The sequence below is a fragment of the Heterodontus francisci genome, chromosome 19, assembly GCF_036365525.1.
Source record: "Heterodontus francisci isolate sHetFra1 chromosome 19, sHetFra1.hap1, whole genome shotgun sequence".
Taxonomy (NCBI): Eukaryota; Metazoa; Chordata; class Chondrichthyes; order Heterodontiformes; family Heterodontidae; genus Heterodontus; species Heterodontus francisci.
The window spans coordinates 46,134,213-46,159,733 of record NC_090389.1 but is presented as its reverse complement, the minus strand read 5'-3'; the positions used below and the strand labels follow the sequence as shown (position 1 = coordinate 46,159,733).

The following is a 25,521-nucleotide window of genomic DNA, read 5'->3' as shown; positions in this document are numbered from 1 at the left end:
AGCACTTATTTATTTATTTAGAGATACAGCACTGAAACAGGCCCTTCAACCCACCGAGTCTGTGCCAACCATCAACCACCCATTTATACTAATCCTATTACCCTCTCACATCCCCACCTTCCCCTACCACCTACCTATACTAGGGGCAATTTATAATGGCCAATTTACCTATCAACCTGCAAGTCTTTGGCTGTGGGAGGAAACCGGAGCACCCGGCGAAAACCCACACGGTCACAGGGAGAACTTGCAACCTCCGCACAGGCAGTACCCAGAATCGAACCCAGGTAGCTGGAGCTGTGAGGCTGCGGTGCTAACCACTGCGCCACTGTTCCGCCCCCAATTGCATCTGCAATAAGGTAGATGAACTAGTGGCACAAATTGAAATTAATGGTTTAGATCTAATCACCGTTACAGCGACATGGTTACAAGGTGACCAAGGTTGGGAAATAAATATTCCAGATGTTACGACCAGGTGAGAAAGTTGTCTAGGGATCCCTTTTAGCCTTCACCTGGTCTTATTGGAACAGGGTTTTATTTTGAAACACACTATGTTTTGACTTCCCCCTTGGTGAATCCTTGTTCACTGCTTTCCAATTATAAGGCAAAGAAATTAGCACAAACAGGCTTTCTTAGGTTTAAAGAAGAAAAGTGAAATTTATTAGAACTTGAACTTAAACTCTAATTCGGTTAACGCCTATGGATACACGCCGCGGCCCACGCTAGCCTGCATACGTGATATGCACATGAAAATAGAGACAGAAAAGAGCAGAAGAAAAATAAAGTCGAGTGGTTTGAGGCAATCTCTGAAGAGAGGTTTTTGTTACCGCGCTTGGAGCTCGCTGTAGTCCTTGCTTGTAGATAGATCTTGCTTTTCGTTGGGGCCCAGTATTCTTCTTAAACCTTGTTCACTGTAGGAGACTTTTCTCTCTTGGGGTTTGTATGTCTTCAATGTTTTCCGAAGCTGATGAGAGAGATGAGAGCAGACAGGACAGAGATGTTCTCGAGCCAGGAGCTTTCTGAGTTCTGTGGCAAGTTCAAATTCAAAAAAACTGCAACAACCTTGTGACTAAACTGGTCTGACCACATCTGTTTGTGTATTCGGCCATCTTAGCAGTTAACCTTGAATGCTAGCTTCGCCACCTTCAATGTCTGGTAATCAAAAGTCCATTGTGGATTAAATTGGAGTAGGGAGTGGCCCCTTTGTCCTTTCCAAGTACTGTCTGTTACTATGCAAATGTCTTTCCAGTCAAGGTTCTGGTGGGTTTTTTTTAAAAAACAAGTTCTTTATTTATTTTATTTTATTTAGAGATACAGCACTGAAACAGGCCCTTCGGCCCACCGAATCTGTGCCGACCATCAACCACCCATTTATACTAATCCTACATTAATCCCATATTCCTACCACATCCCCACAATTCCCCTACCACCTACCTATACTAGGGGCAATTTATAATGGACAATTTACCTATCAACCTGCAAGTCTTTGGCTGTGGGAGGAAACTGGATCACCCGGCGAAAACCCACGTGGTCACAGGGAGAACTTGCAAACTCCGCGCAGGCAGTACCCAGAATTGAACCCGGGTCGCTGGAGCTGTGAGGCTGCAGTGCTTTACTCCAGTAACAGTTTAAAAATCAATGTTCATGTGACGAAATTAATGTCTCACATTCTTGGCAGGTGGGGGACTTCATGACATAGGGCACACAATATTTCGAAAAGACAGACAATGGCAAAGGTGGGGTGTAGCTGTTATAGTAAAGGATGACATAAGGACATTAATGAGAAAGGACCTTGGCTCAGGAGATCATAAAATAGAATCAGTTTGGATGGAGATTAGGAATAGCAAGGGTCAGAAAATGCTGGTGGGATTAGTTTATAAGCCTCCTAACAGTAGTTATACTGTTGGACAGAGCATTAAATAAGAAATTATTGGAGCTTGCAACCAAGGAAATGTAATAATTATGGGGGACTTTAATGTTCATATAGACTGGACCAATCAAATTGGCAAGGATGGTCTAGAAGATGAGTTTGTGGAATGTTTTTATGACAGCTTCCTGGAGCAATACATTGTGGAAACAACTAGGGATAAAGCTATTTTAGATCTAGTATTGTGTAATGAGGCAGGGTTAATTTGTAATCCATGGTAAAAGATCCCCTGGGAAATAGTGATCATAATACAATTGAATTCCATGGTTAAGTTTGAAAATGACATATTCCAATCACAAACAATAATCTTAAACAAAGCCAATTACATAGGTTTGAGAAGAGAGCTGACTGAGGTTGGGTAAGTAGACTAAAAGGTTTGGTAGTAAGTAAACAGTAGGAAACATTTAAAGAACCAATTCAAAATGTTCAACAAAAATGCATTCCATTGAAAAATAAAAACTCAGTAAGAAAGATCCATCTGTGGGCTTACTCAGGAAGTTAAGGATAGTATTAGATTAAAGGAAGAGTCTTATAATGTTGCAAAGAATAATAGCATACCTGAGGATTGGGTGTGTTTTAGAAACCAGCAAAGGCCACCAAAAGGTTGATAAAAAGGGAAAACAATAGAATACGAAAGTAAACTACCTAGGAATATTAAAACAGATTGTAAGAACTTTTCCAAGTATATTAAAAGGAAGAGAGTAGCTAAATTAAGTGTTGGTCCCTTAGAAGCAGAGACAAGAGAAATTATCATGGGGAGTGTGTAAATGGCAGAGATATTGAACAAATATTTTGTGTCTGTCTTCACAATAAAAGACACAAGTTACATACCAGAAATAGAGGGTAATCTCGGGGCTAAAAAGAGTGAGGAAATTAAGGTGATTAGTATCAGTAGAGAAAATGTATTCGAGAAACTTAAGTGACAAAAATCTGACAAATCCACAGGACCTGATGGCCTACATCCTAGGGTTCTAAAAGACATAGCTGCAGAGCTAGTGGATGCACTGTTTATGATTTTCTATAAATTCCCTAGATTCTGGAATGGTCTTAGATTGGAAGCAAATGTAACACTGCTATTCAAGAAAGGAGGGAGAGAGAAAGCAGGAAACTACAGGCCAGTTAGCCTGACATAAGTCATCAGGAAAATGCTGGAAACTGTTATTAAGGAAGCTTTAACAATGCACTTTGAAAATCATAGTATGATCAGGCAAAGTCAACATGGTTTTACAAAAGGAAAATGATGTTTGACAAATTTATTAGAGTTTTTTAAGGATGTAACTAATAGGGTAGATAAAGGGGAACCAGTAAATGTAGTGTACCTGGATTTCCAAAAGGTTAATAGGCAAGATAAGGGCTCATGGAGTTGGGGATAATATATTAGCATGGATAAAGGATTGGTTAACGGACAGGAAACAAAGACTGGGCATAAATGGGGCATTTTCAAGTTGGCAGGCTGTAACTAGTGGAGTGCTGCAAGGATCAGTGCTGGGGCCTCAGCTATTTACAATCAATGTTAATGACTTAGACGAAGAGACAGAGAGTCATGTATGTAAGTCTGCCGATGATACAAAGGTAGGGGAAATGCAAGCTGTGAGGAGGACACAAGGAGGCTGCACAGAGATATAGACAGGTTAAGTGAGTGGGCAACAAGGTGGCAGATGGAGTATAATGTGGGGGAATTGTGAAGTTATTCACTTTGGTCGTAAGAATAGAAAAGCAGATTATTTTTTAAAAGGTGTCAAACTTGTAAATGTTAATGTTCAGAGAGACTTGGGTGTGCTCGCACAAGGAACACAGTTAGTGTGCAGGTACAGCAATCAATTGGGAAGGTAAATGGCATGTTATCCTTTATTGCAAGGGGATTGGAGTACAAGAATAAAGACTTCTTGTGACAATTGAACAGGGCTTTGTTAAGACCACATCTGGAATACTGTGAGTAGTTTTTGTCTCCATGTTTAAGGAAGGTTATACTTGCCTTGGAGCCAATACAGCAAAGGTTCGCTAGATTTGTCCCTGGGATGAGAGGCTGAGTAATTTGGGCCTATATTCCCTGGAGTTAAGAAGAATGAGAGGTGCTCTCTTTGAAACTTACAAGATTCTGAATGAGCTTGACAGGGTAGGTACTGAGAGGTGTTTCCACTTGCTGGGGAATCTAAAATGTGGGGACGCAGTCTCTGGATAAGGGACGATCATTTAGGATTGCGATGAGAATTTTTCCATTCAAAGGATTGTGAATCTTTGGAATTCTCTACCCCTGAGAGCAGTGGATGCTCCATCGTTGAATATATTTAATGCTGAGACACAGATTTTTGGTGTCTTGGAATTAAGGGATATGGGGAGAGGGTGGGAAAGTGGAGTTGAAGCCTAAGATCAGCCACTAACTTATTGAATGGCAGGGCAAGTTTGACGGGCCATGCTCATGCTCCTATTTCTTATGTTCTTATGTTCTAAAAGTGCAATTATAAATGCAAAAATCATATATTAATTTTGTTTTAAATATTTTGACTGTTTACGCATTGGGTACTTGACATACAGCTTCATTTTGCTTCATCTTTCATGCTGTCCAAGTTGTCTGTTGCAGTTTTCTCTCTGTGCCTTGTGCAGTTTCACCAGGGACTTCAACAGATTTTATAGCACTTAAAGCCGACACATTAATGAGTGACGATAGCTTTGTAGGGTTTTAAAAGCCTGTGCTTAACATAAAAGCTTTTATTTGAAGATTGCACTTTTAAAGCACTCCAAAAAATGCAATAAAGATAATGGCAGGCTTGCTTCTACTGCCATCTCAAATTTACTTACATTGTTTGAAACACTTATAAGGGTACTCCCACTATAAAATTATTTAGGTGGTTTATGCTTGTGAAGAGCAAATGCGGCCTTTCTCTGGATATCGGTAGCTATTGTTGAGCATTATAATCCACAAATTTTTGTTCTTGTGTTGAAAAGTGCCAGCCAGTTTATGCTTTAGAGATTGTGGGGTGGAAACTAATCTGAGCCTGCTTTCAGACCCAAACTTAGTGCCATGTGAGCAGAGGATGCCCAGACAGAGAGGTTCGAAATTGGGCTTTGGGCCCCATAATTTCCGGATGAGCTACCAGTGCCTATTGCCAGCCGTGATACTCAGGCATGTCCTGGGGTGGGTGGGGGGAGAGGAGCAAGGAGAGAAGGGGTGAGGACTGTGGGAGAGAGGCCTGGCAGTGGCCATTGGAAGCATTCCTGCTCCCCGGCTCTCAATTAAAGCTATCATAAACATGCATACAGGGCCTCAAACACGTCTAGAAAGCAAATCGGAATGGGCCCAATTTCTGAAAAGGGTCCTTCAATTGTCATTAGACTCCTCGTTAATACATTCACGGGGCCTGATGGCTGTTTTAGGTGGCCAGCTGGAAAAAAAATGAGAGCTGCTGCTTGTTTGTCTAATGCTGCTAAATTAAATTATAATTACGTTATTATCAAGCTACATAGAATGTACAGCCCAGAAACAGACCATTCGACACAACTGGTCCATGCCGGTGCTTATGCTCCACATGAGCCTTCTCCCACCCCTCTTCACTTAGTCATATCAGCATAACCTTCTTATCCTTTCTATCTCATATTTTTATCTAGCTTTCGCTTTAATGCATCTCTGCTATTTGTATCAACTACTCCATGTGATAGCGAGTTCCTCATTCCAACCGATCTCTGGGTAAAGAAGTTACTCTTGAATTCCCTATTGGACTTATTGGTGAATATCTTATATTTATGGCCTCTAGTTTTGGACTCCCTGCAAGTAGAAACATTTTCTCTAAGTTGACCCTATCAAATTCTTTCACGATCCTAAAGACCTCAATACTGTCCTTTCTAGAGAAAAGAAATCCAGCCTGATAAGTCTTTCTTGATAGGTATAGCCTTTTGGTTTTGATATTATCCTTGTGAATCTTTATTGCACTTTCTCCAGTACCTGTGTCTCATTTCGATAATTGTGGAGACCAGAACTGCACGCAGTACTCCCAAGTGTGGTCTAACCAAGGTTCTGTATAACCTTTAACATAACTTCTCTATTCTTGCCCTCAATGCTTTGTTTGCTTTTGTAATGGCCTTATTAACCTTCATTGTTACTTTGAGATTTGTGTATCTGGACCCCTAGATCCCTCTGCTCTACTCCCGCATTTCAACTCGTACTTTCTAAGGAGTATGTGGCCTCCATGTTCTTCTTACCAAAATGCATCACTGTATACTTATTTGCATTGAAATTCATTTTCCAATTACACATCTATTCTGCAAGCTTATTAATGTTGTCTTGTAATTTGTGACAGTCTGCCTCAGTATTGGTTAAGCCTCCCAATTTGGTGTCGTCTGCAGATTTTAAATTTGTACTTCCAATTCAGAGTCCATTTACGTTACTGGTGAACAACAGTGACTCCAGCATTGTGGAACATCACTTCCCACCTTTTATAAGTTTGAGAGTGTAGAATGACTAAATATTGATAAAGAATGATTTTTAAATGAAAATACTTGAAAGAAGGGTGATGCTGTGGCAATATATTTTAATCTATTCAAGATTAAATTGCATTTGCTGTTTCAGGTTTGGCTGTTTACTGTTTAAAAGTACTGGCCAATATGCAGACAAGGTCATGTAACATATTTGTTCTTTTAGCCTAGTATAAATATTGAAGTTTGACCTAGGATTACATCCTTCTTTCTTGAAATCTGTTCTGAGGATGACTGTCGTAAATTTTTCCTGTAGATTTATCAGTATTCACAAAGCAAATCTAGCTTTCCAAACAATAAGCAGCTTTTTAAGACGAATCAGACATTTTGTGGTTTCATAATCCAGAGTGTACAACTTGCTTTTTAGACATAAAAAGGAGTGTTTCTGCTTTAAAATAATTTTTTTCAATATAAAGGCATGAAAATACAAGGAACTGGATTCTACTCTAATTGTCGAACTAACAGCACCAGCCATTTGTCATACTTGGATTTGCCCAGAGACTTTCTATGGGATTTTCCACTGGAAGTTCCTGTCAGCCAAACATCCAAAAATTGTAGAGCATCTGGGCAAGCAACTGTGCATCTCCTTAATCAATCGGATTGAAGAATCGTTAATGAGCAATGCAGAATCTGAACTGGGAAATATCAGAATATTTAATTCAATGCCAAAACAGGGTTAATAAGCAAAGTAGAGAGAGAGAGAAAAAAAGATTGGACTGAGAGAGATAAAAGACCAAAAGTAAAAAAAGTATTTTTAAAAAAAATTAAATCTCCAACAATAAGTAAAATCATAAGTATGCTGTACAAAAGGCCACAAAGAATATACTTTCTGAACTTTAGAAACAAAGGATATGATCAGTGGGGAAAAAGCTTGTTTTCCCCCTCAGTTTTCTCAGGAGAAGATTCAGTAACAGGATATGTGTGATAAAAAGCTTAGTGGACAAGAAAACATGGTTGGAAAAATTCTTGTTTAAAAAAAAAAATAGTCATTTGTTCAACAACTGTCTCCCCAATGTTCAACCAGTCGTACATGTAGCAGGTGTTAACAATGAATTTGACACTGCCCAACTCATTAAAGAGAAAACTCTCCCCTATTTAGGTAATTTTCCATGAGCTAGTTTTGAGTATTCTCAGTGTTGTACATAATTATCTAGTAAGGGCTCACTTATAATGTAAAGACTTTAAACAATCCTACTATTATGTTCATTTCAATTAGAATGTTTCAAAATTAATTTGTTGCCTACTGCATATTTTACATTTCCTCATTTTAAGCATGTTGGGAAAACTGTTTTATATCGAAGTAAGCAAGTTGGCAGTTCCATTGAAATTGCAGATTGTGGAATTTGATACAAATGCTTTCAGTGTACATTAATTTTCGCTGTGGCTATATAAAGTTTAGGTTTTAGCATTTTAAGAATTGTATTTTAATGTGCTGGGTCCCATGGTGCAGAACAGGGATTTGTGCCAATAATTCCCACATCTTGAATATTCAATCTAAACCAGACTCTCCATGGAAGAGAATTGCAAGATGATTGACCCTTGGCAACCTTTGTGCACCTCCTGGTGACCAGCTGAAGAGCAGTAATACCAGCGGCCTGTGATCTATTTCCCATTGAAAAATTACTCAGTAAGAAAAAGAAAATGGTGTCTGATGGGATCTAATTTGTTCCCATAATGAAAGGCCTCTGATAAGTGGGATCATGTGACCATGTTTCTTTATACAGCTGCTTCCAGCTTGAAGAAAGAGTGCAATTTTGTATGCACACGCAGTCAATCTACTTTTAAGCCGTACTTTTGAAATCATAAAGGTAACATTAAACTGACACTAGCAAGCCCGAACGCGAATGTTTGTTCTGACTCTGTGCTGCTCTCTATTCAGTGTCAGCTGTCAAAGTAGTCAGGTATATAGTGTCCTTTAGATCAAAAAAAAATTTGTTTCATTTGACCCGTGATTTCTGCATGAGCTCTGAAAGTTCTTCAATATAAAACTAGGTTTACTGTAAGCACAAAGGATTATGCCAAGAAACTAAACATCTAATGTGATTAAATATGTTGATGGAGGTATTTACTGACTAAATGGTGTATTAATATTATTTTAATAAAAAATGCAGTAAATCTTTTCAACATTGGTGGAATTTAGATTAAACAGCCAGGCCAGTTGTTTGTGTGCCAGTACAAAAGGAATCCTTCAAATTTCTGCTGGAATTGAACTCTTAAACAATTTCAAGTAGAATATAGATTTTCCTCAGAAAGAAACTGTATATTGCTAACAAAAGTTTTGCATTAGATCCGTCCCCAGTCTAGTGTCACTGCCCATATGGTTTGCATTGGGCTGTCTAAATACACCATTTTAAGAAGGGCAAGTTGAAGGTTTGGTTTTCAACAATCTCTGTCATACGTGTGTAGTGCAAAACAGCTGAATAGTTTATGTTCATGGCATTACTTCTACTTGCACTCGCTTGCTCTTCTCCTTCTGCTGTCTCCAGCCCTGCCTCTTCTCACTCATTCTTACTCTGGCAGGGTGGGGTGGGGGTTCCCACTCACCTGCTGCTGATGCTTCTTGCCCTCCCAAGTACTGCTTCTACCCTTCCTCTCATTGCTGCCTCCTCCTGTACTTCTACAGCTGCCTCTTGCCACTCTGTGCATTGGTATCTCCTTCTGTGCTTCCCGATCTACTTATTGCTACTTCCTGCACTCACCACTACTGTCTCCTTGTTTGTTTTTAGCTGTCTTGTGCCATGGTTCTCACCATTGCTCTATTCCCAGCTACCTTTCCCTCTACTCCCCACTGCTGCCTCTTCTCATTTGATGCATTGCGCCCTCTTAGTGCTCTCTACTTGTTACTCTGTGGTCTCACGTTCCCCACTGTTCCCAATTCAGGCTATTTTTTTTTCTCTGCTTCCTTCCTCACTCTTCCCACCCCTGCCTCCTCTTCAAGTGCTTCCTGACATTGCTTCTTTCTGTTCACCTCTGCTGCTTCTTACAGTTTTAAAAAGGAATGTGTATTTAGGGGAAAGGAAGATACTATAAAAATATGTGGTTTTAAATGGGAAAATAGATGAACAATAAGTGAAAATGATTGAAGGTTACAAATTCCAGGGGAACGTGCATCCAAATGGGCAAGAGGCGGCTACTGTACATCTGTCAAAGATACTTGTCTAGATGCTTCCATTTTTGAGATTAAAACTAAAAGCCATAACAGAAGATAGTCACCAATAAATCCAATAGAGAATTCAGGAGAAACATGTTTATTCAAAGAGTGGTAAGAATGTGGAGCCTACTCTCACAAGACAAATGGCATAGATGCATTCAAGAAGAAGCTCGAAAAGCAGACGGGGGAGAAAGGAATAAAAGGATATGCTGATAGAGTTAGATGAAGAGGTGTAGAAGGAGGTTCATGTGGAACATAAACACCAGCATAGATCAGTTCAGCTGAATGGTCCGTTTCTGTGCTGTAGATTCTATGTAGTTCTACATAGAATTTGCAGTTGAAATGGCAGCAAAACTGGTAGTATTCGCTGTCATTACTGTAAACTTTATAACAACTTCTGGTGTCTGCACAGGTGCAGTTAAACATGGAAATCTTGTCGTTGCTGTCATAGATACCCTGCTCCTCCACAGGGTGTGATGTCACTGTCTTCGCAGAAGAAATCATGAAAGATTACTGAATTGTCCTGAATTTCAACTACATACTATTCTTGCTGTAAAAGCCATTGAAGATATTAAGCCGCCTTCAGTCAGGAAAAACTGAATTTTTAACTGTGTACTAAGTCATAATTACTGCTGAACAACCTCCCTGACCCTGAAAACTAAGTTTCTAAGTATGGAGTCTCATTTCCTCAGAAGGACATTTTAAAATTATAGATTTTTAATAAAATAGTTTTTAAAGAAGTTTTTGTTCCTGATATTTATCTTTCTCCCTTAAGTCTATGGTATATCCCAATTTTTATTTGACCTTCTGTACAATGATTAAAATGTGATTATAATTCCTACTTTCTACTTCCTGCTTTGCTGTCTGTGACAATTCTTCAATCTGACTAGCTAATCAGCCTGTCTGCTGCCTGCCCAGTTGCTGGGCACCACTGATGGTGCCAAATTGAAACTGATGTCAGAAATGAGGAAATCTACACTCGAGTCTGCTAAACCTTTGTGGACAGCTTTCTATGAGGTCAGCAGTTAGTGCTGTCCTTTTGCCGCTGGCAGCAAAATCCAGGCAAATTCCAATACATTGTACACTCTGCTCCAACTGATACAAGCCAAGACTTTTAATATTACTCTTTTGGAAATTCTGTTTTAATAAAATATAAATACGAATCTTGACAATTGATATGTCTAATAACACTTTAATAAGTAAAATATTCTTGGTATAACTTTGTAAGTGTCTTTTGTTGCATTATTACGTTGTTAACTACTTCTCCTTTAAGTCATCTTGCTTGAGGCTTAGGAGACAAACTGTGACATTTCCCAAAGTTGTTCCCAATAAACAATATTAGTACAGAGCCACTCACTCATTTGCTAGGTTCCACTTTTGAGGGAGATCCTGAACTTAATTCAGTTTTGATCCTCTCCTAACAGATTGACCAAAATTAGAACTTCTCACCTGGAAAATTGCAAGGGTCAACGACAGTATTCAAATTTCTAACAAAAGGTCATTGGCCTGAAATGTTAACTTACTTTCTTTCTCAACAGATTCTGCCTGACCTGCTGAGTATTTCCAGCAGTTTCTTTATTTCAGATTTCCTGAATCTGCGTATTTTGCACTTGTATTAGTGTTCAAAGTTTACCTCTTGCAGTCTCGGATTTTACATTCTGTTTGCTAATGGCCAAGGTGTCCTTTGGATCTTCTATTTTTCTGTGCAATTTCTTTAATATTTGGGTAATACTGAGCAATATATCCCATTTGTCTTTGCTGGTTCCCACTAGTAAAAAGCTGCACGGCAGGAAATCAATTCAAATCAAACTGTGGTTAAACAATGTTTTTTTGTACCAATTTGGATCTAAACCCAAGAAGGTACTAGAAGATTGGTGTTGACAGGTTTAACTAAGTAGAAATGACCTATTTACCACTGACAATCAAAGCTCTTTCAAGGTCACCTGCTGCTTGCTTTCAGAAATGCATCCTTGTTGAACACAGAAATGGATAAAAAAAAATCTAATCTATCTCTGTTGAACCCAACAGTAAAACAGCATATTCTAAGCACACTTGAATTGCAAGCATTTGGGAAAGGATACCGAGGCTGACCTTTCTTGTGATACTTCAAGATGTCCCTGGAGAGAATGCTTTTTGTCAAAGATGACAAACATCCTCAGAGATTTAATTTTGTCAGCTTTGTGTACAGCAGTGACATTGATTTCTTCTCACTACCATTTCTTGTCTGCGCTGATAATGAATATGCGGTGGCAGGTGTCTGTCAAGCACACTTTTGCTAGAATATCGAAGCAGAATCCTTTCATTTATTAATCATGACAGCAGGGTTCAGAACAATTTTAGCTAGCTTAAGGGAAATCTGCTCTAAAAAGCTTTAAGTTCTCTTTGTTGCCTTCTGGAGAAAACAAAAACAAATCTCTTAAATTTAGTTGTCTATCTGTCAATAGTCATTAAGCCAAAGGAGATCAGTATTAACTATAATAATCATAGTATTGAACAGATAAAACTGTTTATTTTCAGGTCAGGATCGGTAGTTTCACTGCCCACAAGATCAATATTTTGCATGACTGATAGAGGTATCGGATAAAAGTTGGCAGTAACTTACGAGTAATTCAATCGAGGGACTGTGATCACATAAATACTCGTGTGGTTTATGAATGATCACAGGCCACTGAGATTGAATTAAAGCTATAACTGCAGTGCTAATTATTTGCTATTGTATGTAATGTTTGGTATTTCTTAAGTGTTTTTTTTTCTACAGAACATAATGGCATAGTTGGTGAAAATATACTTAAGGTGACCTCCAACATTAAATTATATATTACGCAATATACATTGTAATACATTTTCTTTGAGCATTGGAATAGCGGAGAATACAGATTTCAGTGTATTTTATAAAGGAATAATTCAGATATTAAATAGCACATAATGGTAAGCAACATGTAGTGAACTTCAAAAAGAACTGAATGTCTCAGTGGTTAAGTACATTGTCTCTCACTTCACCTCAAGCACTGTGTTCGGATTCAGCCCAGATTAATGGATGAAAATGTCCTCATTCTAACAGTTGTACAATTCCAATGTAGTGGATTAGCGTGTGTAGTGAACGTGAATCCACTGCACAAAAATCCTGTTGTTCAGTGTGTGCGGACCTGCCTGCACACGACATTAACAGTGTTACACCTGCGCCCACTTCTATTCCTGTGTCCACGTTTATAATGGAAACCGCCTATGTAAACTTGTGCTGTAATTACACCCGCCTGCCACTGATGGCATTATAGTACTTCAGGTTTGCATGTCGCAGCTAATAACTCTAAACTCAATGCTGTCAATATCAAATCAAAGTATTGTGTCTAAATAACTGGATGTTTTTGATGTTGAGGTGAGCTCTGAATTATATTTGCTCAAGCTGTACTCTGACCTCTGTTTCACCTCATGACTACACTCCATCTTCACTCCACGTGTGCAGTGCCACAGGAGATTAGCTAATTTGAACAATATTGTGTGTTTCATTTCAAAATAAGTATCCTGAAAGGTTTAAATAGCCATACCTTATGGCTCTGTTTTTTAAATGATGCAGCAGGTATATGCTTCTGAACTCTCTGATTTGTTTATTTTTCATTTTCAGATTCCCTTTGCTCTGGTCCAGTTTCCCCTATGGGAGTTTCTGAAGGTAGGTTAACATTTTTGTATTGTGAAACACTAAGCTTCAGCACTGGTTTGACTTATTTATTTGTGTGGAATCAGTGGCAAGACAGTCATTGTTTTGGTTCCTATCGTAAACTCCACTCCCTTGCCACTGATTCCGGGCTAGGATTTCCAACTCTCATTGGGCAAATTCCTGGAGGTTTCATCACATGATTTCCAGCCTCCAACGGCCCTGCCCTTGGTCACCCAACACGTCCATCCTGATGGTGCACTACCTTCCTATGCCAATCAGAAAGTGAACAGACTCTTTGTTACTCAATTGGATGATTCCTCACCACCTGTCAACACCAAGAGGAACATAGGAGCAGGAGTAGGCCATTCAGCCCATCGAGCCTGCTCCGCTATTCAATTAGATTATGGCTGATCATCCACCTCAATGCCACTTTCCCGTGTTATCCCCATATCCCTTAATGTCATTAGTATCCAGATACCCAGCGATTTCTGTCTTGAACATGCCCAGTGACTGAGCCTCCACAGTCCTCTGGGGTAGAGAAGTCCAAACATTCACCACCCTCTGAGTGAAAAGATTCCTCCTCATCTCAGTCTTAAGTGGCCTACCCCCTATTCTGAGACTATGTTCCCTGGTTCTAGACTCACCAGCCAAGGGGAAGCATCCTATTTATGTAGCTCTGTCACGCCCTGTAAGAATTTTATATGTTTCAATGAGATCACCCCTCATTCTTTGAAACTCTAGAGAATACAAACCCAGTTTCCTCAATCTCTCTTCACAAGACAATCCCCCCCATCCCAGGATTAGATGGTGAACTTCCATTGCACTCCCTCTATGGTAAGTGTATCCTTCCTTGGATGAGGTGACCAAAACTGTACACAATACTCCAGGTGTGGTCTCACCAAGGCTCTATATAATTGCAGCAAGACTTCTTTACTCCTGTACTCAAAACTCCTTGCAATGAAGGCCAACATATCATTTGCTTTCCTAATTGCTTGCTGCACCTGCATGCTAGCTTTTAGTGATTCATGAACCAGGACACCCTGGTCCCTTTGGACATCAACACTTCCCAACCTTGATGGAACCTTGCCCGTCTAAGAGCGAAGACCAAAGTACAGAAAGTCCTCATCAGGGAACTCCTGTTTGCTGACGATGCTGCATTAACATCTCATACTGAAGAGTGTCTGCAGAGACTCATCGACAGGATTGCGGCTGCCTGCAACGAATTTGGCCTAATCATCAGCCTCGAGAAAATGAACATCATGGGACAGGATGTCAGAAATGCTCCATCCATCAATATCGGCGACCACGCTCTGGAAGTGGTTCAAGAGTTCACCTACCTAAGCTCAACTATCACCAGTAACCCCTCTCTCAATGCAGAAATCAACAAGCACAGGGGAAAGGCTTCCACTGCCATGTCCAGACTGGCCAAGAGAGTGTGGGAAAATGGCACACTGACACGGATCACAAAAGTCCGAGCGTATCAAGCCTGTGTCCTCAGTACCTTGCTCTACGGCAGCGAGGCCTGGATAACGTATGTCAGCCAAGAGCGATGTCTCAATTCATTCCATCTTCGCTGCCTCCGGAGAATCCTTGTCATCAGGTGGCAGGACCGTATCTCCAACACAGAAGTCCTCAAGGTGGCCAACATCCCCAGCATATACACCCTACTAAGCCAGCGGCGCTTGAGATGGCTTGGCCATGTGAGCCGCATGGAAGATGGTAGGATCCCCAAGGACACATTGTACAACGAGCTCGTCACTGGTATCAGACCCACCGGCCGTCCATGTCTCTGCTTTAAAGACGTCTGCAAACGTGACATGAAGTCCTGTGACATTGATCACGTCGTGGGAGTCAGTTGCCCGCGATCGCCAGAGCTGGTGGGTCGCCATTAAGGCGGGGCTAAAGTGTGGCGAGTCCAAGAGACTTAGCAGTTGGCAGGAAAAAAGACAGAAGGAGAGAGCCAACTGTGTAACAGCCCCGGCAACCAATTTTATCTGTAGCATCTGTGGAAGAGTCTGTCACTCTAGAATTGACCTTTCTGGCCACTCCAGGCGCTGCTCCACAAAACACTGACCACCTCCAGGCGCTTACCCATTGTCTCTCGAGACAAGGAGGCCAAAGAGAAGAAGAAGACTTCCCAACCTCTCTGTCTTTCTGTTTTTTTCTACCAAAGTGGATAACTTCACACTTATTCACATGATATTCCGTCTGCCATCTTCTTGCCCATTCATTTAGCCTGTCCAGGTCCCCTTGAAGCTTCCTTGCGTCCTCCTCACAACTTACATTCCCACCTAGCTTTGGGTCATCAGCAAATTTGGAAATATTACATTTGGTCCCCACATCTAAATCATTTTTATAGATTGTGAACAGTTGTGGCCCCAGCACTGTGATCCTTGTGGTACCCGACCAGTAACAGCCTGCCATCCTGAGAATGACCTGTTTATTGCTACCCTCTGTTTTTTGTCTGATAACCAATTCTCAATCCATATTAGTATATTACCCCCAATTCCATGTGCTGTAATTTTGTTTACTCCTGTTTGGGATCTTGTCAAAAGCCTTCTGAAAATCCAAATACACTACATGCACTGGTTCTCCTTTATCTATGCTGCCAGTAACATCCTCAAAAAAACTCCAACAGATTTGTCAAACATGGTTTCCCTTTCATAAATTATTGTTGACTCTGCCCAATCATATCATTATTTTCTAAGTGTCTAGTTATCACATCCTTTATAATAGATTCTAACATTTTCCCTACTACTGATGTCAAACTAACCGGTCTGTAGTTCCCCGTTCTCTCTCCCTCCTTTTTTAAATAGTGGGGTTACATTTGCTACTTTTCATTTTGTAGGAACCTTTGCAGAATCTATAGAATTTTGAAAGATAACCACCATTACATCCACTATCTCTATAGCCACCTTATTCAACACTCTGGGATGTAGCTCATCAGGTTCAGGGGATTTATCAACCTTCGATCCAGTTAATTTTTCGAGTACTCTTTATTAATAATTTCTTTCAGTTCCTCATTTTCACAAGTCCCTTGGATTCCCTTGTATTGCTGGGAGATTTTCTGTATCTTCCTCTGTGAAGACAGGCACAAAGTAATTGTTTAGTTTCTCTGCCATTTCCCTTTTCTCCATTATAAATTCTCCTGTCTCTGCCTGTAATGGACCCACATTTGCCCTTTGTTACGAAAGTACTTCCATTTTTTGTTCAATTTTGAGGACTTGTGTTTATTTGGGAAAACTGAAAAGGATTCCATGGATTTTTTTTTTTACTGGGGTCATTGAAAGGACTGAGAGGTCTTGTTGGCAAACAACAAGCACTGGAAGTCACCTGTCTGCAGATAAATACCCATCAGAGGGTTTTTGCCTTGGGGAGATGGTTACAGAGAAGTGACAGGTCAAGATTTATAGGGGTCAGGAGGCTTGACTGTTGAGATATTGTTTTTGGTTTCGGTTTGGACAGTGTTCTGAAAGGAGTTTTTAAAAACTAACCAGGAGAACAATCACCCCAGCTTAGCCTTTTCCATCTCTTTGAGAAGCTCTTAGAAGTGAGTGTAAGAAATAGAGAAATTGATGCTACATTCATCCTGAAAGGTCTGCTTGAAACCCCTGTTACCTCATTGCTCCTGAGATGCTGGAAAAACCTGCCAGATAAATCCTCAATGCCGCCTGACTGAATTGTTCCTGACAAAGATCCCAGTGACAGCCATCTGGGATTTGGGACGCCAAACCAAAAATGGACAACTGACATCTCTCCATATCTTTTTTTTTCTTCAAGAATTAGCAAGTATTTGGCCAAAGTTGTTTTTTTTTGGTATCAGAGCTCTAAAAAGAAAATCTCTTTTTTTCGGTTAACCTGTGTGTGTATGTGTATAGGGCTAAGGTAAAAAGGGAACTTTCATATTTCAATCTGTGTGTTAATGCTTTGCTTCATTATTAAGTCTTGTTTTGTAATAAATGGATAATTTTGTTGTTTGTTAAAGAAGTCTAGTTGGTATGTTTTATTCTGGGATAAAAATGGAGTCTATGATTAACTGTTTCCATAACTGGGTAAACATTTAAATATATGTTGTGACCTGTGGAGAAGTGGAAATAAAAAAACAGTGCATTCCTCCCACCTCGGTCGTAACACCTTGCTAATCTTTTCCTTTTCACATACCTAAAGAAGCTTTTACAGTCCTTTATGTTTCTCGCTAGCTTGCATTCATATTTTCTTTTCCCTTTCTTTATCAGCTTCTTGGTCAAACTCTGCTGGATTCTAAACTGCTCCCAATCCTCAGGCTTACCACTTTTTCTGGCAACCTTATAAGACACTTCATTTGATCTAATGCAATCTTTAATTTCTTTTGTTAGCCACAGTTGATTCATCTTTTCTGTTGGGTTTTTGTATCTTAGAGGAATGTATATTTGTTTTTCCTCATGTCAGATGCTTTTATAACTAATAAACAAAGTTCAAACCATTTTTTTTAATGCCTTATGATTTTTTGCATGGGGTGTTTGCAGAAGTATCCTGGAGGTTAGTCTTTAATTACTGGAGACTCCAGGGTAATCCTGGAGGGGTTGGCAATCCTATTCCATGCCCCTCTCTGGCCAGTCTGATCCTGATTGAAGAACTTTGGTGACCCCACATCCTATCCATCACAAAGACTGCATACTTCTACATTTCTCACCCCCATCCCTATTTCTGCCCAAGTACCTTTGTCCCTGTTTTAGTCATCTCAGACTGGATTTCTAGAGTGCTTTCTTTCCTGATCTCCCATCCTCCACCCTCCATGACCTCCAAGTCATCCAAAACCTGGCTACCTACATCTTGTTCTGCACTAGTCCCACTCACCCATCATCATGCCCTCCTCACTGACTACATTAGCTCCCTGTCCACCATCACATTGAATTTAAAATGTGCATGCTCATCTTAAAGTCTCTCCATGGCCTGGCCCAATCCCAGCTTTGCAACTTCTGCCAGTTTAATTTGAGAACTGCAGTTTGGGCCATTGTAAAACTAGAAAAATTAGTCTGAGCTTGTGTCACTTTGCAGAAGCGTCCTAAAACAGGCACAAGGCCTGTCTTTGCATATTTAAGTTAATTCAGTGCTGATTTCAGAAAGCTGTCAGGAAGGCCTAAATGCGATGAGGACGCCATCATCACAGATTAGGTGCAGGACCTTGCATCCAGAAATTAGTATACCTAAAATATGCCCATTTTACCACAGCAACAAACTCATGTTTATATAGCCCCTTTAACATAATTCCTTTCATCCCTCTAATATTATCCCCATTGCATCCCCATCCAACCACTTCTTCCGATGCCATCCCATCCCCAATTTTATCTCTCTCACATGCCGTACCTCCCTGTCCTATGCTGTTCCCCACAGCCCCACCCCTAATTCCCTCCAGCCAGGGTAACTTTGTTGTTGGGCTCCCCTACCTCCCGCTATTCTTTTTCTTCACTAACCCTCCCCCCCATCCCTCCGCCAGCAACTGCTGGCAGCCACAAGTGCCTCATGCACTCCTGTCAACACCACATCAGAGCAGCTATGCCTCAAAGTAGCAACTACTAACTAAAGCTTACGGTAAAATAAGACTGTTTTTTTGGGAGGGAGTGTCAAAGAGCGTGTGGACAGACACAGCTTATAGAACAGCTCCTCCCATTTTCTGACCTCTTGGCCTACATTATCAGAAAAAGTTGAAATGTCTGTCGGCTGTGGGTGGTGGGGGAAGGAAAGGAGGCAGGGAGCAGGGATAATTAGATGGGAGTGTCACATCAGGTGGGCTGTGGCCTTTCCTGGCTGCTGAGGCTTTGATAGTTGCTGGGGGGCCAGGTTTGAAGCCTGCCCAGTCTGTCAGCTTCAGGATGTTTGGCCAGCCAGAAAAAGAGACAATAAAATGTTCAAAACAAATAATAATATAACAACGGGACTTTTTCCGCGATGTCTGAATTTAGCTGCTCTCTGTTACCCACCTCCCCACCACCGCCACCAAATTTATACAATACGTGCCTCACGCGCTCCAGTCCTCCGTGCGCCCTATGTGTCTCTGCATGTGCCAAGCTCCGCCCATCAAATCAACCCCCCAACCAATTAGAAAAGTGCAGACCAGACAAAAACTGCATATTATCACAGATAATATGTTTTTTTATGAATTTTATGTTTTTTAAAAAAAATGCATGAACAGGAAATCAAAATTTTTTGTTTGGCTGTAAGGGTCAAGAAACATTTCAAGGGTGCAGCTCATTGATTAACTTGTTGCACTGCAGCTGACAACTCAAAAAAAAAAACCATAGGTTATATTTAGGCACTAAATAGAGAGTACTGCAAGAGTGCCCAATTTCCTGTTCCAGTTACTTGTAACAACAGAGTTTCATTGGATGTTATTCTTGTGGATATTACAGTGGCAATCTCAGAATAATTGTTGTTTGGGTGATACAAAGGATGTTGAATGCTCCACGGATTTGGGAGTTTATTGAAGCTTCCAGTGGACTTAGATTTGATCCTCTCCACTTTGAATGCTCACAAAATAGGATTAACAGGCTTTAGTCATGTTGCCTGCTATCAGAAATTCAAACCTCCTTTCTTAAAATGAAATGCAGTCAGTTTTTTTATGTGCAAAAATAAAAGCAAAAGGCAAAAATAAGTGAAAGGCTGTCAGGAAGATTAACAGAGACCTGCCTGTGTGGGTTTCCAGGCTCTCCAGCAGTGGATTTATTTGAAATTTGTTATTCATAAGGGAAGAACAGGAGACTGGAATGGCTTTCTGTGACAAGAGGCTTTGAAGTGGAAAACAAAGTCCTCTATTCAATCTGCAGCTTATTGGCGGACACGTGACGCATGTTCGGCACTCCAGCCTGCTTCAGAAAATAGCATTTGGCCCATCATCTTTAGGAGACTGCATATGATGGTGAGAGAGGGCAGCACCCTTTTTTTAAAAATATCTAATTACTTCATGCTGTTCCCATAGTTGTGGGCCTCAGTGTAAACATGCTGCTTATTTTTGGCACAAAACTAGTGTGATGGTGCAACATGTCATGCTAATGATATTATGGATAGTTTGTGGCATTTTACCCAAACATCCTGTGCACAAGGAACCTCAAAAACACATGTTTTATTGTGAAATATGTCCTCAATGTGTATTCAAGGAGTCGCATTGTTGTAGGTTTTGGCAAAAGAGAAGTGGCTAGGGGTAGTCTGTACAGGTCAGTGACCCCACAATTAGTTTCCTGACCTGACCAAGTGTACAGAAGCTTCAGTTATTACCAGCCACCAGCAGATAACAAGACTGTCAGCGTGCTTTTATATTGGTACTGATGGCAGTGGTAGGGAAAAGGCCCCAGTGAAAATCGTTCCTCTTGATGCTGCACAGCTTTTTCATGGGCAGTGGTGCTACCTCATTTACTCTACTGGTGTGTCAATCGCGGCAGGCTAGCAACATCATTGTCTCATGCTCATGCATAATTATTAGCAGTACTGACACAGCCCTCCTTTATAGTCACCCTCGCAGTCTGACTGTGCAAAACGGCAGACTGGAATATCATCAATGTATAATTTAGTTTTTTCTTCCCTGTCTACAGACTACACTGCAGGGTTAGTTTGGCACAAGAGCTCTCACAGCCATATGTGTTCAATTTTCATGTGAAGGGATTTCTCTTGTGTTTCATTTATTATGAAATGATACAATTGAACATCTTATGAGAGAGAGAAGAATGGATTGCTGTATACCGGTGCGATAGTTTCTTTCTCAGGTAGTACTCTTCTTCCTTTCAGATACGGAAAGGAAATTCCTCTTTCTCTCCGTCAAGTGCATAGATGTAAATTGAATTTAATGCACAAATTTAAACTGGTGTGTTTTAAGGGCAAAAAGGTCATCTGATTCTGCCACATAAATAGGTTTAACTGTACGTCTCATAAAATTTCTATATGCAGTCGTAACAAAATATCAATAGCAGCTGAACGTGCTATATCGTCACACACTTCCTTGAAAATGAATAAATAAATATCTCCTGGGGTTTCTAATAATATGTCAAATGTTAGCGGTCACAATTTCATGTCATGCCTGTAGGTGGTGCATTAACAAGATTGTCCATTTTAATGTGTGGAATGAGGTGCCCTTGTTCCTTGTCACACCTGATAGCCATGTTTATATGGCCCCCTAACATATTGCAGTGGCTGAGGTGTTACAGCTACTCTTAGCTCTTCCCCTGCTTTGCCTGCTCCACTGCTGGCTCTCCCAGTAACACTCTTTGATTATTGCTGTCGAGCCACCACTTTAGTTTCAGCATTGATATAAGTGCTTCTTCCATTTCACCCACTGTCTCCCATTCTTCTCAAGACAACCCCCCTCCATTTGCCACTGCTACACTCTCCTCTCACCCTGCTGCCTCAGCCTCCTGGACTTCCCACCACCCAAGCTTACCAAACGACCATTCCCTGCCTGCTAAAAATCACAACCTCCTAAACTTATCACTGCCCCACCCAGTCTTCACTCGAACACTATCCACCTCACCAGTGACTACTATCAATGTATAATTTAGTTTTTTCTTCCCTGTCTACAGACTATCCAATCCAATTCCTCAGAAACATATCTACTCACAAACTCCACTTCACCCTGACCTTTTCTTCCCCCGCCTCATAAAAGTACCATGATCATCGTCATATGGAACCTCTTTTTATAGGAAATATATGGACGCCAACAGTAGCATGCCTAATAGAATGACAAAATTTACTTTTTAATGATGCCACTGTTTCAGCAGTCAATGCACACCATAATGTTTTGAAAAGTCTCACAGTGGTCTGCCTATTGCAAAACAGATTACAATTGGAAAGACTTCACTGGAACAGTTGCAAGGCTGAAGGCCACACCCCTCTGATAAATTTAACTCTTGTTATAATGCAAGTGTATTCTGACCCTATTTTCCCAAGTTGTCTGTGTGTTAAAATATTTTTCAGTTCCTTGGGAAGTTGGATGTGTTACACCATGAAAAGCACAGAAATAGCCACACACTTTGAGAAATAAGTTCTCATCATCCCAGCAAACCCCTGGGCTTTCAAATGATTTGGAATATAACTAAGGTTGTTTTCTTTTTTTTTTCAACTGCAGGCCCTGTGGTCATGGAAGCAAAATCATGCGGTTGACTCTTGGCAGTCTGCAGTCTGTGGAGCGTTTGCAGGTGCAGAGGATTAAATACTATACTGGGAGGGATGAGAGAGGGAAACATGCCAAAAAATCAACTTAACAGAAACATTCTTCTAAAATTCCAGCGGTAGTTTGGAAATATTGTTCAGGGTTGGGCAGGCCCACAAAACAGAAAAGGTTGAAGAGAAAGGTGTTTGCATGAAGGACAAGCAATTTGTTCTTGACAAATTTGAGTTGTGGGAAAATAGAAGCTGTCAATCAGACCTTTGTGTTAGTTAAAGGAATATTTACAAATCTCTTGGTAAAGAGGGGCCTGTGCTGAGTCCTCAGCTGTGCAGCTGTCTGCTACAGACTGTTCTTCAGGGATTTAAAGTCATATCAACAAGGATCCATGATTAACAGTTTATATGACAAGTTTGACAGAAGAGCAGATTAATTAGATTGAGGAGCATGGAGATGCTGCTGCATGGACCTCGAGGCTGAAGACATGACATTTGTTGCACCAGTGAGGCTATAGGGCATGGACACCTGGGCTGTCCTCGGGCAGAACACAAAAAAAGAATGAATTGTTTGGGATTGTGCTAGCAAAGTATTTTTCTCAAGTTCCAATTTTTCTACTGACACATTTTCATGATTTGTTTATTTTTTTAAACTATTTTTCTTTTGTACAGAAGATATTTACTTTGCAAATCTGTCCAATATAATTTGGTATTACAAATCTAACTGAACAAATCGTATGCACATGACCAAATGTAGGTTTGGTTGACTCGACTGCCACTGTAGTTTCTGTATGCATTTGTTGCTTGATAGAGTCACTTTATTGTAGCCCGATTCACAGCTACCAATTACCTATGAACATTTAATTGATGTTCCAACCTTTAAAGTTAAGTGGCGAAAAGAAACATAACGACATACAAATTTTCCAAACAGGAGACTGATTGGCCACGACTTTTTGACCAATGTCAGCCTCACTTACCTGACATTTTGCCATATCCTCAATTCTTTCTTTTTCCATAAACACAGTAACTGACATTTGCCATTTGTTTCAATGGCTACTCCTAGTATTTTGTTTTGAATTCTATTACAACTTGCGTTTAGAAGAGAAGTTTCACGTGACTTCAATTCCCATTACTAACTTCCCAATTTTTTACTTTATTTCTCTGAGTATTGAAACTCTTCATAGTGAAAAATTTGATTGTGTCAACTTTGTCAGTCCCCTTACTAGTCTTGAAACTTTAATTTTGAGCACCTTGAAGTTTCCCCTGATCCAAATTGAACAAGCCCAATTTCCTTTACTTTCCTCAAAGCGAGGGGTTACTGGTTTCTAGTCAAATAAATCAAACTCTGTTTTCGTTGCATGGGATTCTGAGCTTTTTTACTGCTGGTTTGTGTATTCCATTTGGTGATTCTGTCTATTTTTCTATGAAAACAGAAATCAGTGATTTTAGTCATAAATTCCTAATATTCCAAGTCATATGAGGTGCTCGCCTCAAAGCTGCACATCCTAATTTGAATACACAACCTTGAAATCTGGAATCAGGTGCCGTGCCATTGGATCATGAAGAGGCACCAACTCGAAAATGTACCGATAGGGATTATTTACCAGTACAGGAACTCAAAATTATTTTCAGATATGTCCATATTTTGAATTTGGAGAAGTATTTTGCTTTGATGCTTTTTTATTACCTTACACTGAAGTGATTGATCTTGCCTCATACCATGAAAGAACTGACTATACTCCAATATTAATGTGAGAAGTAAACATCTTTTTTTGAACTTAGTGGTGTCCCTGATGAGCAATTCAGCTACTGGCCTGAACTGAAATGCTTTTGATTTAAAATTAATTATTTATATCCAGTATCAAGCATCTGCTAGCACAGACTACTGCCCATCACTCAGCGTTGAGCTGCTTTTAGTGCATATTGACAAACAGAGGCATGGCTGTTTCCTGTCAAAATTCGTTATCTAACAAGTCTGCATAATGCATAAAGGCCGCTTCACCACTTAGTAAGTAATTTTGACACTTGACATTTTCTCATTAGAAAATATTAAATTCTAAATACCAATTCGCACTTAGTAAAATGTGTGTTGTAATTACTACATTGTTAGCCTAAACACAAATAAACCTCTTGTAGCAAGACTGCAGATCACAAATTATCCAGCTTCGAGGGGGCTGACCACACTTGACTTTGACAGCCCAACTGTTTCATTCCACCATTTAAAACAGGATGCAGACGCTCTCATTGCTCCTTTGTTAGTCGGTGGTTTTTCCTTGGGGTGGTGGAACAGCTGGTATTTCGGGAAGAAATTAATGGATATCCCGTGTTGCTGTCAATTGTTGTAGTTTGCCACATAAATGATCAGTGAAGGCAGTCGGTGCTGTTCCAAGGAGCCAAGAGTCTCCAGTTGCATTACTACTACTAACTAGAAAAAACAATAGTGCTGCTTGAGACTTGTACTAGCTAATGACGTCTGCTGTGGTGGACCTACTCATTTCCAACCTGAAGTGATTTACAGAATACAACTTTTACAGAGTAACCATAAGTTGAGAAAAATGATTAGTCCCACTTCAGCAGACTTCCTTCATGGAGTATTCTGGAAGGGAAAATGTCAGGACAGTTGCATTTTACAAATACAGTACACCAGTTGTAAATCTAATCTACAAGACAGCTGGTTAAACCTGTCTGTTTGTTCAACATGTGTGCTCTTTAAGTGAATACTAAATCAATAAGGTAGTGGATTGTCAAATACTGAAAACTGGACTTCTCAACAGTACGGCACAATGGCGCAGTGGTTAGCACCGCAGCCTCACAGCTCCAGCAACCTGGGTTCAATTCTGGGTACTGCCTGTGTGGAGTTTGCAAGTTCTCCCTGTGTCTGCGTGGGTTTCCTCCGGGTGCTCCGGTTTCCTCCCACATGCCAAAGACTTGCAGGTTGATAGGTAAATTGGCCATTAGCAATTGCCCCTAGTATAGGTAGGTGGTAGGGAAATATAGGGACAGGTGGGGATGTGGTAGGAATATGGAATTAGTGTAGGATTAGTATAAATGGGTGGTTGATGGTCGGCACAGACTCGGTGGGCCGAAGGGCCTGTTTCAGTTCTGTATCTCTAAACTAAACTAAATACTAAGTCCACTTGCATGAAAATTGCAAATAATGTGATTTTTTTTTTGCAAACCTATGATTTGGTTAAA

At 40.3% G+C, this 25,521-nt stretch overlaps 1 protein-coding gene across 1 annotated transcript in view; it reads left to right on the top strand.

Annotated features, from left to right (window-relative positions):
* slc25a26 (solute carrier family 25 member 26) overlaps positions 1-25,521 on the top strand; it is a 274,969-nt gene that overhangs the window by 220,788 nt on the left and 28,660 nt on the right. Inside the window, exons 6-7 of the mRNA XM_068051571.1 lie at positions 13,168-13,212; positions 22,292-22,361. Coding sequence (XP_067907672.1) covers positions 13,168-13,212; positions 22,292-22,361 — 115 coding nt within the window. The remainder of the gene's footprint in view (positions 1-13,167; positions 13,213-22,291; positions 22,362-25,521) is intronic.